This window comes from Oxyura jamaicensis, chromosome 15 (genome assembly GCF_011077185.1).
Source record: "Oxyura jamaicensis isolate SHBP4307 breed ruddy duck chromosome 15, BPBGC_Ojam_1.0, whole genome shotgun sequence".
Taxonomy (NCBI): Eukaryota; Metazoa; Chordata; class Aves; order Anseriformes; family Anatidae; genus Oxyura; species Oxyura jamaicensis.
Genome location: NC_048907.1, coordinates 11,222,222 through 11,240,239, shown reverse-complemented (window position 1 = coordinate 11,240,239; position 18,018 = coordinate 11,222,222). Strand labels below are relative to the sequence as shown.

At 40.8% G+C, this 18,018-nt stretch overlaps 1 protein-coding gene and 1 long non-coding RNA gene across 5 annotated transcripts in view; one reads left to right on the top strand and one right to left on the bottom strand.

The window, feature by feature from the left end:
- LOC118174767 overlaps positions 1-10,386 on the top strand; it is a 14,098-nt gene extending 3,712 nt beyond the window's left edge. The window contains exons 2-3 of the long non-coding RNA XR_004754769.1: positions 8,286-8,414; positions 10,253-10,386. This is a non-coding gene — a long non-coding RNA (uncharacterized LOC118174767). The remainder of the gene's footprint in view (positions 1-8,285; positions 8,415-10,252) is intronic.
- The window catches only part of LOC118174765, a 32,694-nt gene that overhangs the window by 9,461 nt on the left and 5,215 nt on the right, over positions 1-18,018 (bottom strand). For 2 of the 4 annotated variants that reach the window (XM_035340374.1, XM_035340376.1), the window contains exon 2: positions 5,052-6,046. In XM_035340374.1, the coding sequence (XP_035196265.1) occupies positions 5,052-6,046 (995 nt within the window). Of the gene's footprint in view, positions 1-5,051; positions 6,047-12,749; positions 12,885-12,987; positions 13,285-18,018 lie in introns of all 4 variants that reach the window. The other 2 variants (XM_035340375.1, XM_035340373.1) reach the window with 2 other exon arrangements.

Here is an 18,018-nt window from a genome sequence, read left to right as displayed (position 1 = left end):
GAAGTGTACCCAGTACTATTCCTTATGAATATGGAGGAGACTACAGAAAGAGGAGAGCAAGTTTGCATTTCTGACTTGAATTCAGAAGGACTCTGGATGGATAGCTGTTACTCCAGGAAGCAAGATCACATCAGCTGCCACATGGGCTTTGCCATGGTATGCAGGGCTGCCTTAACTCAGTGGTTTGGGGAAAGGGAGCAGCAAGAGATTTCTAAGAAGTGGTGTTTCTTAACTGGAGGATCAAGATCAAGCCAAGCAGGAAATACTCTTTAGTAGAATATGCATATGTAAATATGCCCCCTCGCACACACACACACCAGAAGCTCTTATTAGCCACCAGAACTGCTTAAGCAGGAGGGACCAAGTAAAACATGACCCAAAATAATGAATTAGCATAGTGGTCAAGGCATTCAGGTAGATAGTGTAAGAACTATGTGCAATTTCCTGCTTTTTCCATATCACATTCATATTTTCTTCTCTTACCATGTACCTACTCTTTCCTGCCAAAGCCAGAACTCAAATCTCAGAATCATAAATGTTCTTGTTTCAAATAACTGATGTGTTACAAACATTTATTGAAATGTTCCCTCCTAAGGATTGAAGACCAAAAAGGGAATGTTTTCTTTTAAGCAAAATAAATTAGCGCACATTTCTTCCACATTGAACACCAGGCCTTGCCAACCCAGACTTGTCAGTAAACTGGATGGTCTCACTTCCGAGTTTATTTGAACTCTTAACATGACAAACAAGATGTTCAAATCCTTGGAAACATGACTGGAAATGTGTTCCTCTGAGTCCTATATGCAGCTGTCCCATTTATAAGATATTCGTATTCTCTGGGACAAACATGAAAAGATGAAATATCCATTATAAAAGTCTCAGCAGCTGACAGTTGATAAACTAGGATAAACAGTGCAAGTTTTGCACTAAGAAATGTCTATACCTTACTCTGATCTGGTTCTTTTCCATTTTTTATAAATGTGCTTTATAATATTTAACAGGCACCACAGCTACCTTGAAAGCCACACTGCAGTTTGGCAGAATGAACCAAAGGGACAGTAAGGTGTTGCCAGTTTTCCAGAAAATATCACTTTTCTGTGCAAGGACAGTATAAGAAGGGAGAACAGGAGAGGGAAGAGTCCTGTTCTTCCCAAGATTTAAATTAGGATAGTGAAGTGTAACTGGTTGAAATATCCCCTGTTTAACTTCTTCCCTTATCATGCTTTGGGTATTGAGTGTCTCATTTCCACTGAACAGTTTGATTTACTGTCAAAAACTAATGCACACCAAAACTAAGGATTTCTAGATTTGGCCAACAAAAAGTTCTGGTGGAAAGCTGAGATTTTTTTCTTTCTATTCAGAGCTACAGCTAAAGTGCCTGGAGAAATGCTCTAATTCGCAGGACTTGGGCCCTTGGTCTTTCCTTACTTCTCTCTCCAGATGCATTGCACTTCCCATGGCTTGCTGCAGTGCCTGGCCACCAAGTAGATCTGTGATTTAGATCAGTGCATAGCTCAAGCATATAAAATACCCAATGTGCCATTTTCCATCATTTAAAAGAAGGTGCATTTTTTTAAAAGTTGCTTAAACCTTCCCAAGTAAACCAAAAATTTAAGTCTGTTGAAAGCTTTGTGAAAATTGCCCTGTGCTCCCTAGTAGGCATCTCCTTCTATGTCTACTTACTTTTCTAACTAAACCAGCCTCTTGTAGAGAGACAGGAGCAGGGGACACAGCTACAAACAGGAAGGTAGGTTTTTCTGGGTTTTGCTTAGCATGAGAATGGCAGAGAAAAGCCCTGGTGTTAGCCCAGAAGTGACTAGGATCCTCTAGGAGGGTGTCATAGGAGGAAGGAGAAGTTCCACCTCCAGGTAAAGATCAGACTGCAAGCAGGGCAGCTCATATGGAGTGAAATGGCAGCACATGACAACTTGATAAAATTGCTGTACGTGTAGACGGGTTGTAATTGGAAACAGGTCACTGGCAGGCTATGCAGATGTAATATGCAGTTGCAATCCATGGATTGCAACCATTGAGCAAAAGTCTGGCTGCACTGGACAGGATTAAAATTAAATAAGGTGGATGTCTCTCTTGTTTGGGGGGCTTGGGAAAGAAAATAAAAAATACCCCATTGCTTGAGCCAGGCCTCATGGCCAAAAGTAATTAGAATTATTGGCCAACTAACAACTGAAGCTTTCATTTCCTCCCCAAACAGCAAACAAAAGCTGCAGTGTGGCGGAGACTTGGAGTTTCCCCAGAGAGCTTTGCCCTGGCTGAATGCAATGAGCCTGAGCAGACACTGCTGACGACTTGGTGCATTGGACTGGCAGTAGGTGCCAAGCCTGGCCTGGGCCATTTCTAACCCTGGCAAAGCTAACCCCCTGCTACTTTTAGCTGAGCAAGAGCAGCAGATAGAAATGGTAGAATCACAGCTAAATGCCAAAGTGGTACCAGAGGAGCAAGCAGAGCACGAAGAGAAGTGAAAGGCAAGTTTACAGGGCCAAGAGCTTGAGGGTTACTCTTGGCATCCCCTTTGCAATGACATATTCTAGCCAGGGTGAGTAATGTCATGCCTCAGAGAGCTGGTCGCATTTCTGAATGTGCTGTGTTATTAAAGCATCTTCACTTTTTCCCTCAGCCCACCCCTTGCAGTCTTGACATTTTTGGCAATGAGGACAAGCTATGGCTAAAACACTTCTGACACCTGATTACAAGCCCCTATTTAGGGCAAGAAGCATAAAATAGAGCTTGGTGGTCTCAAGCTAAAAGAAGGTTAGATGTGCTTAATGGTCTCACAGTCTTATTCTAAGCTTTGTTTAAAAAAAAAAAAAAAAAAAAAAAAAAACACCTCCACAGCTGGAAAGTGTAGGCGAGCTCCAACCAGCGCCAGTGGCGCTAGGGCCAGAGACAAATATACTTAAAGCAGTTAGGGCAGGAAAGAGGGAAAAAGAATTTTCCAGTGCAGCCTAAGTGACATGCTCGGCACAGGTCATGGCATTGTTTCCACACCACAGATCTCACAGGGTTTAAGTCTAGCAAGAAATAAAAGTATATTGTAATCAAGGCCTCCCTGGAATAGTGTGCAGGGAACATAGGCAGCTGGCATAGCAAAGAGCCTTTCAGAAGACTAAAGGACTAGGGATAGTTCTCTCTATATACAGCCAATATCTGACAGATATATTTTCCTTTTTTATTTTATTTTATTTTATTTTCAGTAAGATGTCCTCAGTGACCACAACACAGAACATTCGGGGGGGGGAGCATTAAGTTTTCTCTGTTGGTCAACTATAGAATATTACTATGTTTTGTAAATATCTGAGAAGCAAAAAGCCAACTTGTACATGTGAGCAGCATGCCCTGACTTTCTGAGCAGACTGCACAGCACAAATTACAGCCAGTGGAATCCCACATCGCTGGTGTACTTTGGTTTGAATAATACTCAGCTTCATGGATAGCTGCAGTGAAATTAAATAGGGAAAATGGAGCAAGAACAGCCTACTTGACATGTGTATTAGCAAGACTGCTGCCATAGCAAAGGCAGCATGTTTCTGCCGCTTTTGAAGTTTGGCAAGGGTATAAAAATGAAGTATTTAGTATCTGGAAGACATTTTCCACCAGACGTTTTCCTTTAGAGCTAGCAAAAAAAAAATGTGGTCTAAATTAGTGTTCTGCAAGCTCTTTAAAAAGGAAAAAGGTTAGTTAGATGTAACACATGCAAGTTTAACTCTTGCAACTATGAAAAACCCAGACCCTGAAAGCAGGAATTTCTATATACAGCAAGGGAGATTATATTTAAGCTCCACCACCTTGCCCACATTTTCTCATTCTCAGTACAGTGATGGCCTATATTTCGTATTTATTCAGCACAGCTAGAAATGCAGCCTCCAAAAGGACAAGGAAAACAAATTTCCTTTATCAAACCAACCTCAGCTACTAGGAGTTGAGAACGTTTGTGCTGGAGGATCCAAAATACTTGAGGTAGAAGATAAAGGAAGAGGGGACAGACCAGTTGAGTTCTGTCACTGTGAAACAAAGGCTATTACTAATACCCAGGCACTCCAGCAGAGCCCTACAAGGGGCAGTATTTGTTTCAGTTTGCCTGATGCTTCCACTGCAGTCAAAATATTTGAAAAATACTGTTTGTTTTGACAAAAACCTGGGGAGCTTGTGCTTTGTTTTGAATTTGTTGGAAGGAGGAAAAATAAAGCAATGTTTTTACAGAAATGTTTTCACTAGAGTTAGTAAGAAAATGCAAACGTGCTGGGGGGTGGAGAAGCTTTCTCCTGAAAGATATATCAGGAGAAAACAAATAAAAGAAATGACTGGAGAGGAATGCTTTCATCACTGTCTGGTTTTAGCTGTTTAACTGGTTAGCATCAGGACCTGGAAACCAGCCAGCCAGGCTAACCTTCAGCTCACTTGGCCAAGTCATTTCAGATGACCTTTGTGGACAGGCACAGATACCACAGCACATCTTGTGGCTCTTCTCCTAGCAGTGACCGGGATGTGTAGGTAACTGCTTACCTCTTGAGGTGCATTAGAATTTCAAAGTCTGAGTCGCTTGAATAAAATTTTCTTCCAATTGGAAAATGCTAGTTAATGTAGGTAACCACATGTTAATTCCAAGTGGTAGTATTTTAGTTGCTATTTACTTTTCTGCGGGGTGTTAATGTGCAGTGCCCAGCCTGTTTGGGATACTCAGGAAAAGGTGATCTCTCTGTTCTGCATTTGTCCCTAATGCAGCTAGTGTCCCAAAACTGAGAAACAGGCGTCAAAAGCAAATAATGACCAAGGAAGTCCTCACTCTCCAGGTGTTTCTGCAGGAAAAATAAAATAGATTGGATGCAGTGGAGCTGTAGATCTGGGAAAGAAAACTGTGGAGCATGTGGCAGGAATAGAATCTGGCTTTGATTTCCTCTATAGCCACACACTACTGTACTTAAAGGACAGCAAGCATTAGAAGAGCAAAGGAAATGTATATTTGTTTTCTGGTCTTTCTCGTCATGTACAGATAATGTCACATGCTTCAAAGGCTCAGACATGCGTCATCTTACCTGCAAGCTATGCAGAAGGCAGAGAGCAAAGCCAGTACAAAGAAGACGGTCCCTGTTAAAACTGCCAGCATTATCATGTTTTCCTTTCTTTCCTGTCTCACAGTGTCTACAGTGTTGGGTTCAGTGATGTTCTTGTATTCAAAGAGCATTGCAAAGCCTCGGCCCCGGTCAGTGGTGGTAATCAGCTCCATGATAACCTCAACCATTTCCAGGGACGAACCAAAGATCATGGTTTTGTTTAAAGGTGAATTTGGTCCACAGAAGCGAGAGGAAAATGTGATGAGATCAGAAACATACAATACATCATGGGGACAGACATCCACTGCTGACTGTGGGCTGGAAGAGATTTCCACTGGCAGTACCGTTGTCGGGAGAGTCCAGCTCTCTCCCAAAACTTCATCTCTCTCACTAGCAGCTAGGCGGGCAAGCAAAATTTTGCCTTTCAAATCTTCCTCTGTTTCTTGGTCACTGATATTTTTTCTCTGTATCGTGGCACCACTTGCCACAGAGAATGGCAATTCTTCTGTTTGGGTCTTGGTGATCGCTTTGGGTTCCTTCATCTGTTTAGACTGGTTTTGTTCAGATGCTTGTTTGGCTTCATCTTTCTTTGAGGCAGCTCCTGGAAATTGTTCCAGGTGACCAGAAAGCTCTTTTGACTGATCTCCTCTGCTGCTCAGATTCTGAGCCACCTTCGACATCCAGGTCTGGAGAGAGGATTCAGTGGTATGGAGAGCGAAGTCCAGGTTTTCCTCAGGAGGGGACATGTCCTTACTTTCCGTTACAGCAGGGGCTGAAAAGCCATCCCAGGGGGGTGGAGTTTCGCTAGAGCTTTCAAAAATGTCAAAGTCAAAAATTTCCAAGATGAGATGGGTTCTCATGGGAATGAAAAATTGCCAAACACAGTGTGTCCCTGGGTAGTAGTTGTTTGGAAAACCTGGAGATAAAATCAGGCCTCTTTCCATCGATTCCACCACCGCACCACAGGAATAATATACCTGGGAAATTAAACAAATAAGCTTACATCTTGCCAGAGACAATATACAGGATGCAGCCTGCTAGACCTACTGAAGGTCCTATCCTTCCCCTTAGTAACTGGCATAAGATAGCCTCAAGAAATGGGAATTCATTAAGCTCGTAAAAGTCTATCTTCTACTTTCACATTTAGAGCATTAATCTCTAATATGGACAGCCAATATACATGCAAGTGTATATTGAATAATCAACCTCTGCAGAAATGTAATCTAGATGAGTAATTAATTTCTATTCCCCTTTTTCTATTACTGATCATAATAGCATCAATTTCTGCTTTTGGCTAAGAGGTGTTCCCAGGTTATTGATTACTGAATACATTACTTGCTGACATACAATTTTTTCACCGCACAAATGTGTCATCCTAAATGGCTTGTTGTGTGTTAAAAATATTAAGAAGCTAAAGAAAAACTGTCACCACAGTATCTTGAACTCTGTGTTATTTTCATTACAAAACTATTTTTTCAAATGTAAAAAGGCCCTTGCAGTGATGATTACACATGATTCATGCAACCAACTCATCTTCTGTTTCAAAGGCATTGTCTTATTTACTTCAATAAGCAGTAAAATCTAGGTGGTTTTGATTGGGTAAATTGTCCTTCAAATGCAAAGCCTCTCAAAATAGTGATAGCAGATATCAGCTCTCACTAGTAAACTAGCAATCAACATGCATTTTGCGTAACAGTGATAGTCCCTTGTGAAATGTGTTATTTCTTCTTTCTTCATAATTAGTCTTCACGGTCCAAAGAGGAAGAAATCCGTAAATGGTTGTGCTTCCTACCATTTTGCTTGTTCTCTAAAGGTGTAGGAGGCTGTTTTCCCCATATCATACTTACAATGACCTTCTCTCAAAGATGTTCTCAGAGTCTTTTTTCAAGATTCTTTCATAAATTTGGAGAGCAGAGAGCCCTGTCTCTGCCTTGGGCAATTGTTTTTGAAAAGCAGAAATAATAAGTCATAGGTATTTAAGTCACAAGCCCTATCTAGGAGCACGTGTTTACTAGCATTAATTGGAAAAGAAAGGGAAGCCTTTGGGGGTTTGTTTTTCTTTTTTATTATTATTATTGGAAATGATTAGTCGTCTTGGTCTGTTATCTATTTAAACACAAAGGAAGTTTGGCAGTAGAACAAACAAAGCTTATGAAGTCCGTATAAAGCCACAAAGATCAAAATACTCAATTTTTTTTTTTCTCCTGCTCCTTCCCTTTGGCCCATATTGAAATGGAAAGAAAAAAAAATGCAATGCCAAATGGTAAAAGCCCTTAAGTAAAAACAAAAAGGCAGACCTGTTCTGCAAGGCATGAACTTTGTTTTCCAGCAGGTGCTTTTCATATTCAGAGTAATTTCAGGGTAGATGTCAGGGTGTCAATAAAAAAAGGACCAAAACAGCAAAGTGGGTAGAAATTGTTCTCTGTACTACAGATTGAAATCCAAACTTTGACTTTTAAAAGTATCAGTTAAATCAAAGGTTATGCTAATTATAGTGGAATAAACTATGGGCTTCTAATTTAAGGCACCTGGACTATGGCTTAAAGTCTCAAGCGGAAAGGAAACCAAATTCATGCACCCAGATCATATTATTTTCTGTGAACGCTTTAGGTGCCCCACAGCATGTAATGCCAAAATAGGTAAAGAGAAATTTACAGATCTTTCCTCTAGGAGGTAATTTGTTGTTGTTGTGATCTAAATTAGTTAATTCATGGTAAAAATCCAGCCGAAAACAGCAAAATTTTGTCAATTTAGGAGGTTATGAATCCTAACATATAGTTTCACTTCCTAATTTACTTTGGAATTACAGATACATTTATTGTTGTTTTGGGGATTTTACTGAAAACCAGATGATTTCCAGTGATTATACCCTTTCTTCTGTTAGGGAGAGGCTTACTCCTACAATGGGAAGAAAGAGGGCTTCTCAATGACTTCCTTCTCTCCTGGAGTATCTGTGCAGACATGCCTTTGTTCTCTATCTCTTGAGCTCACTCTTAAATATCTGTATACCAAGAACTAACAAATAATGTCTAATTTTTCATTTTAAAGAAGTACCCAGTTTTGGAGCCAGAATCTGCATCAGAACTGCTGCTATTGAAAGGTACTCTTGGCTGTAGGAGGATTACACATAGGCCCAAACTTCCTTAATTAGCAGTGATTGAGGGTTGAGATTTTATTTTGAGAAATATGTGAACTGACCTAGTTGTCTTTTTTCAGATACTGAGAAGGCGTAGTTGGAAGCATTCACAGCCCCACCTCTACTACCAGAAGACTTTGTTAACACCCAAAAGCAGCAGCCATCAGCTCAGTGGATCTTGTGTGGTTAATCACCGAAGTGTTGAATGGGTAAGTGCATTCTTATAAATCCCTCACTCCCCACTCTCAAGAGACGTTCATATTCCAGCCTTCATTTTCAATTGAATCTGTCATCATTTGGAGACTCTGTGCATGTCCATGGAGCCTCAGGTTCAGGCTCAGATGTTTTCTGTTCACCTGCAAGACACATGGCTGCCAGTCAGCAGCAATATTTAGCTTAATCCCAACAGGTACCCTGTGTCCACAGACCTAAAGATGGTGGATTAGTGCAACATACGCATTCCAGAAATATGGTTGAAAGGTCATGGCAATAGGGTAATTTTTCACTTATTATGGCTTGGGAGACTGAAAACCTTCAAGATTTGTTTGGAGACCAGGAAAAAAAATACACAAGGGACAGGAAATGCAAGACAGAGCTCCGGCGCCGCCCCCCCCCCCCCCAGGGGGGGAGATTTCTGATGAGTTTATAATCCACAACTGAATTACTGACAAAACTGTTTAGTTCATTTACATCATCCATTATGAAGGCTGAATTTCATCAATTAGACACAGATGTTCCCTTCTGCAGCATTATAAATTCACAGACTTTTGACAGAGGCATGCAAAAAATTGGCACATTTTTTAATCTTTGCAAATGATAGGTTGATTTTTAAAAAGCAACAGTTGATATATGCCTACACCAATTAGGCCAGTTATGAAAAGGGTGAGGATTTATTTATTTTTCCAATTTTTTATCTGTTCAGAAGATAGGCTCCTGAGTGTGTTGATGAGAGAGGCACATCAAACTCATGTGGGTTCAGAAGGGACCTCTTCAGAGGAACAAGTTTTTTTTTTTTTTTTTTTTTTGGAAGGCAGCAAGGGTTGCAGTTTTCAAGCATACAAAGCTGTGTGATTGGGAATGGTTAATGTACTGATACATGAAATATAGTGGCTTGCCAGAGGAAATCTTAAGGTGTGAGGAATGGATAGGTGATTACCAGGCAGGAGGGTCTTGCAAAAAAGCCACAAATGTGGCAGCTTGCCCACAAGAGCTCTTCAGTGATGGGTACCGGCCTCTGCCCAAACCACTAGAAGCAGGCAGGGCTCAGTTTTTCAAGCTTCTCTGGCCTGCCTCCAAGAGAGGAATGCTTCAGGCGTGAGGTGGTGCTGGGAGCCCAGAGAGAATGTGGGGAGGATGCTGTTACATGTATCTGGCAGGAGAAGGTGACACGGCCATGCCGTTCAGCTTGTAAAGACATATGCCCTGCTGAAGAGGAGACAAAGTGATGCAAGGTCTTGGTTATGGAAACCCTCAGCCCCTTTGTGTTCATAGCTTTCATTGAAGCCCTGAGTGCAGTAGTGATACATTTTCTTCATTCATGTTAATGCTGGTTATGAGGAGCTGCTGTTCACAGCATCCTGGAAGACACTGTCCTGCCTGCATAGTCCCAAAGACTGTTTATTTTTGAAGTGTTTATCTCAAAGAAGGGGAAGGAGGACGTCCTGTCTTGATGTTTGTTATTTGTGAGCACAATCTCACAATCTCAGATTCTCTGGCTTGAGACCTGTCCAGTGTAGTTTGTTTTCTTTTACAACATACCCAAGAAATATTAAGCTATCTTAGTGTGTACACAGAGCCAGAGTGAAAGCCTCAGCAGACCAAACTGGAGAAATACAGTGGAACCATTAAATTTCTAAGACATCCTCGAGGGCCAAGATGCACACTTGATAGAGATACCCAGTTTCAGGTGTGTGGGGAAAAGATGTACAAAGATAATAACCCACTTCTCCCTCATTCATGCATTATGCACATCTCAGCTTCTGTGTATTTCTCACATGTATTTCCAGTTTTAGGCATACTTAAAAATGTCACTTCCACTTCTTTTTAGAAATGCCAGAGAAGGAATAATCAACTACATTTCAAGCTGACTGAACTTTTAAGAGCTGCTGCATTTATTAGTGTCTTCAAGAACAGACGTGTATTATCTCCTTATCCAAGTTAAAGGGCTTTTAGGTCTTTGCTTGAAGGCTGTACTAGAAAAATTTAATATTAGAGTAATGAGTGAAGATGAGGATAGAACTTGTTTATGCAGACCTTAGGCCCTTAAAGAAGATCACTCTGAAGTCAAAATGTTTGGTTATGATCCTGTGCTTGTGACCACAATATTCTTTTATGTTTTGTCCTTTCCTGTAAAGTATGCCCACTAAATAGATGATACTTCACTGATTATGTTTTGTTTGTTGGGGGGGGGGGGGGGGATAGTAAAAAAGAGAACACTTCTCCAGGTAGATTTGTCACTTTTATAAAACAGAGTCCCCTAGTCCCCCCGCTAAGGTGCCTAGTAGCCTTATCTTGTCAGCCTACAGCTGACCGTACACCAAATGTAGAGATATGCAATTAGATTTTGGACAGAAATGGATGTGGTCTTAGAATGCAAGACTGTTCAGTCCGGATAACTAAATTTAGCCATCTGAACTCACCATAGTATTGGTGGGGTGAAAATTCAGGAAGCTTTATTTAGGATCCATCACCCCTCCAAAATTAAAAACATATAATGTGCACACATGCGTGTACATGTGTGTTTCTTTCAAAGAGTTGGCAATGTTTTAAGACTACCTCATCAGCTTTTCCACATTTTATTCTGCCCCAGGGACCTCTTTAAAACCCTGGCTCAACCAATCTTTGCAATTGCTCTTAACATGCAGAGCTAGGTATGGTATCTCGGTTACTTGCCCCTCCAAACACAAGAGGTTCATTCTGAGTTAAAGATCACTTGGATATTTAAACAGAGCCAACTACCTGGAATGAAATAGGAAGTGGCCTGAACTTTCATCCAGAGCAGAAAGAAAATGATTGAATTTAGGGCTTTAAAAAGAAAAAAATAATAATAATAATAAAAAAGAAAGGAAGAGGGAAAGAGATCATGCCCCACTCCTAGCTTAAGGGGGTGGGAAAACAAAATATGGACAAGTCTTTACTTGCTGACGTGGTTAGAACTAGCTGCAAAGCTTCCAGAAATACAATTCTTGTGGTTCCCAGCAGAAGGACCAAGTTCTCCTCTCACAGTATTTCCAAGTTATAGAAGTCTGAGCTTTTTGGATGCTCACCAAATACAGGATCTAAGGAAAGACTATCCCAAGAGTAAGATCTTAAGCTAACAGACTGAAGTTTTATAAGTGACCACATTTACTTCACTAGACTTCACTAGCTGACTGATCTAGAGATCAAAGATATTAGGGCTGTTTCCAAGTGGAGGACAAAGGTAATCGGAGATTTATTAAATTAGCACTCTACTTAATTTTGTATTTTCAGCTCATCATTAAAGGTTTATTTTCTTTCATTAGAATGAACTAGATACAGCAGCAGCACATCAACTTATTTTTCTACCTGGCAGTACAGGAATTCCTGGAACTGCCTTGGAATCACCATTTTCCCCTCTGCCAAATTGCCTTTGCTGTTTAAAGCATGAGACAGCAGCAAAAGGAGAATCTCTCATCCTGTATTATGGCAACTCTTCAAGCATCTCTGGATGCTTGGAAATAGCATGCCTAGCAGCAGTAGATCAGGACATGGGATTGACAGAGCATAAAAAAATGCTGGTAGCTTGCTTGAATATAAAGAGAGAGTCGTCCCCGTCTCCTTTTTCCATCCTCAACAGTGACTTTTTTTCAGAATGATCCCCCAGAGAGTTCTCAATGTGGAGTGTATTCTGTCTGCTGAGGGGTCTCCTCTCCCTCCCAGTAGCCGTGTCCTGACACCAATCCATACACCAGCACACATAGTCTGTATTCTTGCTTTGTGCCCTGAGGAAATTCACATAAATGAGCGCTGAACAGGCCTCAATTGTAGGACCCCAAAACCAGGCTGAGCATACTTTTGCTTTTAATACATTTAATACAGAGCAGTTGCACTCCTGTTTTTAAACACGGGTCTAATATTTCTTGAAGTGAGTGCAACCTGCTGGATTTGAGCAAAATCAAAACTACATTTTTTAACAGATGCTCTGTTATTTCAGTCGTGGGTAACAGCAGTTCCACCACATGATTGTGATTATGGATGTGACATTTCCACTCTGCAAATCCCATTTCCAGGAAAGAACCCAACTCATCTTATATTACTACTTGGCACACACCAGACTGCTTTAGAGGGCCCTGTTTTCATGCCTATCAACAAGTTTTCTGCTGTTCTTAGTGGCTGACAGGACATTCGAAGTGAACCAAAATACAGGTAGGAAGGGGAGGGGACTACGAAGGCCTGTAGCTGCAGGAGACAAGGAAAATAAAGTTTTTCTAGAAGAGTATAGGAGGGAAGCAGGAATTCACTGCAGCAATTAGAGCAAAATGCAAAGTCTGAATGAGAGTTAGGACTTGGAGGCCCAAACGTACCTCAGACTGTAGGCATGCTATTTTCTCTTATTCTTCCCATATGTGACTTTGCTGCAGCTGAGCCCTGAAAATCTGCAAAAGATTGCTTGGAAGGTGCTGCTTTATTTCACAGGAGAACAGACAACATTCTCCTCACTTGGGGGGGGGGGGGGAAGGCAAGGATGTTACTGTTTGCATAACCTTTGAAAGAGGCAAGTAGGCTTTGTCAGGATGGAAAGAGAACGATGGGGCTCAGGACATCCTCACCTGCTCCTGGGTCAGAGCGGCCAGCTCCTGGTGCCTGCCTGTAGATGCAACATTTCCTATGGCAGCATGCCAAACCTTTAGGCAGGCCATTGCCACAACAAATCTCTGTGAATCAAAGCAGCTGCAGAAGTGGCAGGAGAAGGTCAGCGATCTCGTTAGAGGTAGGAGGCCCAGGCAGCCCAGCTACAGCAAGGTCCCAGCTTCACAGCTGCAGCATATTTTGATACCTGGCCTCAAGCAGATAGCATAACTACATCATAAGGTCACCATCCCTCCTACTTAATCCTCTCTGAGAACAGGAGGTGGGGAAAAGGAAAATAAATAAATAAAATAATAATAATAATAATAAAAACACATGGGCACTCAGGCAACCACCAGACACAGCAACACACTCCAGTTTCTGTGGAGAACAACAGACCTCCTCATTTAACTCCAGAGATGCAAGGCCTTTTTCTGCTTACAAAAAAATGCTTGTTCCCAGAGACACAAACAAGGGCTGTTTTCCAAACAATCACCCATGGAACAGTACAGCTTTCCATAGCATGATCAGCAGTATACACAGTCTGTGCATATATTGTAACTTGACATTTTGTACTTGCTTTCAGAGCAACCAGAGAAAAGTCAAGTTGATGCTCTCCTTCTTTTGAGAGATTTTTCAGGTGAGAAGCAAAAGCAATTTATCCTTATTAGGCCAGAGACGCCAACCTTCACTGGAGTTATGTACAATAGGCAGAAATTTCTGCAGACATTTTGAAGACCGCTATGTAAGGCAATGAATAAAGGTCACCCAGCTGTGGTCCTTGCCTCCCTCTTGACACAAAATGCAGACATTTCCTGCAGAGGGAAATTCATGGTCCTAACAGCCCTCTCAAAGAATATGTCCCCTCTCAACTAAGGTGGAGACTTTAAAAGACTTAGTGGCCAACTCAGTTTTCTAACACTTCCTACATGAAACTTGCTAGAATACTTTCAGGATGCGGAAAAGATAACAAAAATGATTCTTGTTTTTTGTTGTTGTTTGTTTGTTTGTTTGTTTTTTCCCAACATTAGAAATATGCGGAAGTTTTAGTTCTCCTGTTCCAGTTCTTTAGTTAAGATCAACTTGGATTCACCTACAAGAAGTCTTGCAAGTTATGGCTATGTAAGTTTGGCTAAGCGAAGTTCGCTCTCCTTAGCCAGTTCTATATTTGCTTTAGATTTTTAAGGCTACCTCTGTATAGGTATTTCTACTTCATATATACTTCTACTATAGGTACTTCTGCTACTTGACAATTTCCCAAGTTGATGTTACTACCACAGGAGCACCCTGTTGTTCACTGATAACTCAGTACTTGCTGTATGCCAGCTGGAGAAGCATTTATGAAGTGGATAAAACATTGGTAAGAGTGTGAAATGAAGACAGAAATGCTCTGGAAGGAACCTAGGCCAAGGCATAGAACTTTTTTTTTTTTTTTTTTTAAATTTAATCAGTACTCTTACATCTAGGTACTCTTACTAGAAGCCAAGTGCCAGGTCTTATTCTGAGCTCTTCATCCCTCACTCTGCAGCCCCACATTGCAAATTACTCATGTCCTTCTTCTCATCTCAGTCTGAAAAAAGAAAACACCCAGACTGCTTTTCTATGAAATGATTTGAAAAATCTATTTAAAATATGCAAATCCAGTTCTTGGAAAGACCCATTTGAATAGGCAGTCTTCCCTTGGGAACTACAACTGTTACACTTGAACTATGTCAGGTAGAAATCTGTCATTAGCATCTCAGATTTATCATGCTACGTTCATGCAACAAATGCAAGTGAGACATCATTACAAGGGCAGTCTGATCATTGTTTTCTCGCTCTCATCCCAACATTAGTTTTTATGGTTAAGAAAGCAAATGATATGTAAGATAACATCCACCAGGGAGTGCTAGAATTCACATCAACGACCAGCTTTTCCACGCAGAATTTTCAGACTAATCCTTGAGCGGAAGTTTAATTCTTGTGACTGGATACTTAACAGACATACAGAGATCTTCCAATACAAATGCAAGATACCATATCACATAAGATCCTATAAACATACAAAGCTGCCATTCTTGTTCTTGTTTTCTTTTCTTTTCTTTTTTTTTTCCTTCAGAAAATACTCTTATTCAAATATCCAATAAATAAATAAGCTTTAGAATGAGAAATAAAATCATCATTTACAGGGCCTCCTCAGGCAAATGATCATGAATATGATGAGGAGCATCATAAATAAAAGTAAGGCTGTGTAATAAAGAGTTCAAGATGCTATGGCCATTTGCTTCAGGGCTTTAATAGGTCAGCATAGGTCTTTTTTTCTTATAAAGCAGGTTCTCATTAACAAGGTGTACACAACACACCGTAGAAAAATTTAACGGTAAACGAGAGAGTTGGTGGGACCTGACAGGGTGATTAAGGAGTTTCCAGAAGATCAGTCTGGTTTTCATTTTCTATAAACTGAACAGGCCAAAGCAGCTCAAATTAAAGAGTGGAAAACATGGTCAGATTATGTCTGAACTGCTTGGTAACCAGACAAAACCTATAACAAAACAAAAGCTATAGCACTGCAGTAAAAGTTGGCTTGCAGAGTTCAATATAAGAGTCCATTCAACAAGCTATGTATGTGTTCATAGGAATCTGTGGAACTAGTGTTCCGAAATTAACTGTAAATATATAAACCTCCCAAATACCTGGGGGAGATTTAAATAATGAAATCCATATGCAGCTTAGGTGCTCAAATATGCTTTGTTTTGTTTTGAGAGTACCAAAAACTGGAGAATGAGGAACTGGAAAGCAATCACAAGCAATTTTTGCTGGCCACCTCCCAGCAAACAAATTCTGATCTTTAAAAGCAAACAAAAAACCACACACATACACATAAACTTTCTTTGAAAGAAAGAAAAAAAAAAAAAAAAGGCAAAAAAGCTGTTTGTGTTTGGATTTCCAGCTGCATGACCCTATTGTTTCATCCAGACACTTCAGATGTTCCACATGATGGAAGCCTATTGTACAAACATATGGAGAAGGAAACATTCCACATGTGAAAGCTAAAACCTGCTAATATCGCTACTAGCATGCTGAAAATCTTTAGGAACTGGTTTAGTGTTTCACTAAATGTCACTAGCAGGTGAGAGGGCTTATGCAGAAGACATCGATAGTGATCCTTAATAAGCAAACAGAGAAAAACCTCCTCCCTTTCATGCAAAAACTTGGAGTAAAAAAATATTTGTAACTAAGTTTTTAAGCAAGCATTTGCTACACCTGAGGCTGGCCATTCAGATGTGTGTTAAGGTCTGCACGCGCACACACACACACACGGCTTTGGATGGTATACAAACAGCAGCACCTTTCTTCACCCCACTGTTTCAGGATTCATCTCCTCTTGTATGCTCTGAATAGGGAAATTTCCAAGACTCCTCCTTTGCCAGGATTTCAGAGAGCAGGATGCTTGTAAATTTTACTTTACTGCCTATGCATAAGGAGAGACCATGAGGGCACAGCAGGGAGGGTGTGGGAGAACAGCAAAAAAGTACAACAGATACTGCAGCCAGAGGAAAACCTAAGCACTGGGTTTGTTGTTACAGGGTCTCAACCAGTGAGCAGTTTATTTTTCCAAATAAATCTGCTTTGCAGACATCCTTTCTTCTTCCCCATTCAAGTTTCAACCAGGAAGCCTGGAATAAGTTACTGTTGTTTTTAGAGGCAAATCAAAGTGTTCAGCCTACTAAGGTCGCATTTAAAGTTAGTCTTGATGAGAAACTCCTTGGGGCCCTTGTTTCAAATAGTGAAGTCTATGATTCACCTGTACTGCCCACCCATGCAGATCTATAATACAGGCAGGAAGACAAGTGGATGGGCAGCCTGGGCTTCAGGCCTCAGGTCTAACAGTATAGGCTCCATATTTTAAGTAAAATGTAGAAGAAGAAAAAACAAACAAACAAAAAAAAAATCCTAGTCACTCAAAACAGGAGAATACTTACTAACCAAGACCAGGAGAGGGCTGGATTTAGGCAGAATGAGTGGATTGGATCTCCAGCAGGCACACCCACTTTGGAAAGGCTGAACAATCATCTCTCTGGGATGGGATTTGGATTAGGTTGGGATTTCAGAGGCATTTCATCCCAGATCTCCTGTATTCATGAATCTTTTCTTACTGACATCCTTGGTACCTGGCCCTTGTTAATAGTCCTGAGATTACTTAACACAATAATGAAACACGATCACTATGGAATAGATCAGTAAGAGATCAGTGATCCAAAAGTCCCTCCTCAGACCTGACAGTAGTTCTGAATGGAGGCTTGCGCCAGCCCATTTTGTTTAGGTGGTTTGATGTTGCAACCTGGCTGCTAATGTAAAGAAATTAGAAGAATAGAATAGTGGATGAAAATGAGATAGCACAGCAGGTTATGGCTTGTATGTGGCAAATTTGCTTTTGTTTTGCCACTTTGAACACCACCCACCCCTGCTTTATACTGAAGTATAATGGTGCTGCCTGTACTCCCCCAGGACCAAGGATTTCATCTAATTTAATAGTTTCTGTAATTAGATATTTGTGAAACTCTGAAATCCTCTGATGAAAGGTGCTGTAAAAATATTACCAACTCTTCTACCATGAAAGTACTCCACCCAAACCCAAATACAGATGTTGTCCTCAATGTACATCATTACTAATCCAAATCAGCAGTACTCATGGCCTGATTTAAATGCTCCTGAAGTCCAGATGACTTCTGTGGCTTTCAGTAGGGCCCCAAGAATTCTAGAAAGGAAATAAAGGTAAATCAGCCTTTTCTCATCTCAAAACTGGGACCTCTTTTTCCCGATCAGGAGCAAGACTATCTGAAGTGAAGCCTAAGGCCATTTTCTGCTGAGGGCTTGTTAAGAGGAATTATACCATTCTTAGATTGAGTCCAAGGACTAAGGCTGCCAGCAAGGCTCTTCTCAACTGCTGTACGATCATGCTACATATTAATGCAAGACCCTGTCCCGACTCCACTGTCTTCCTGCCATGGAAGTACAAGTAGA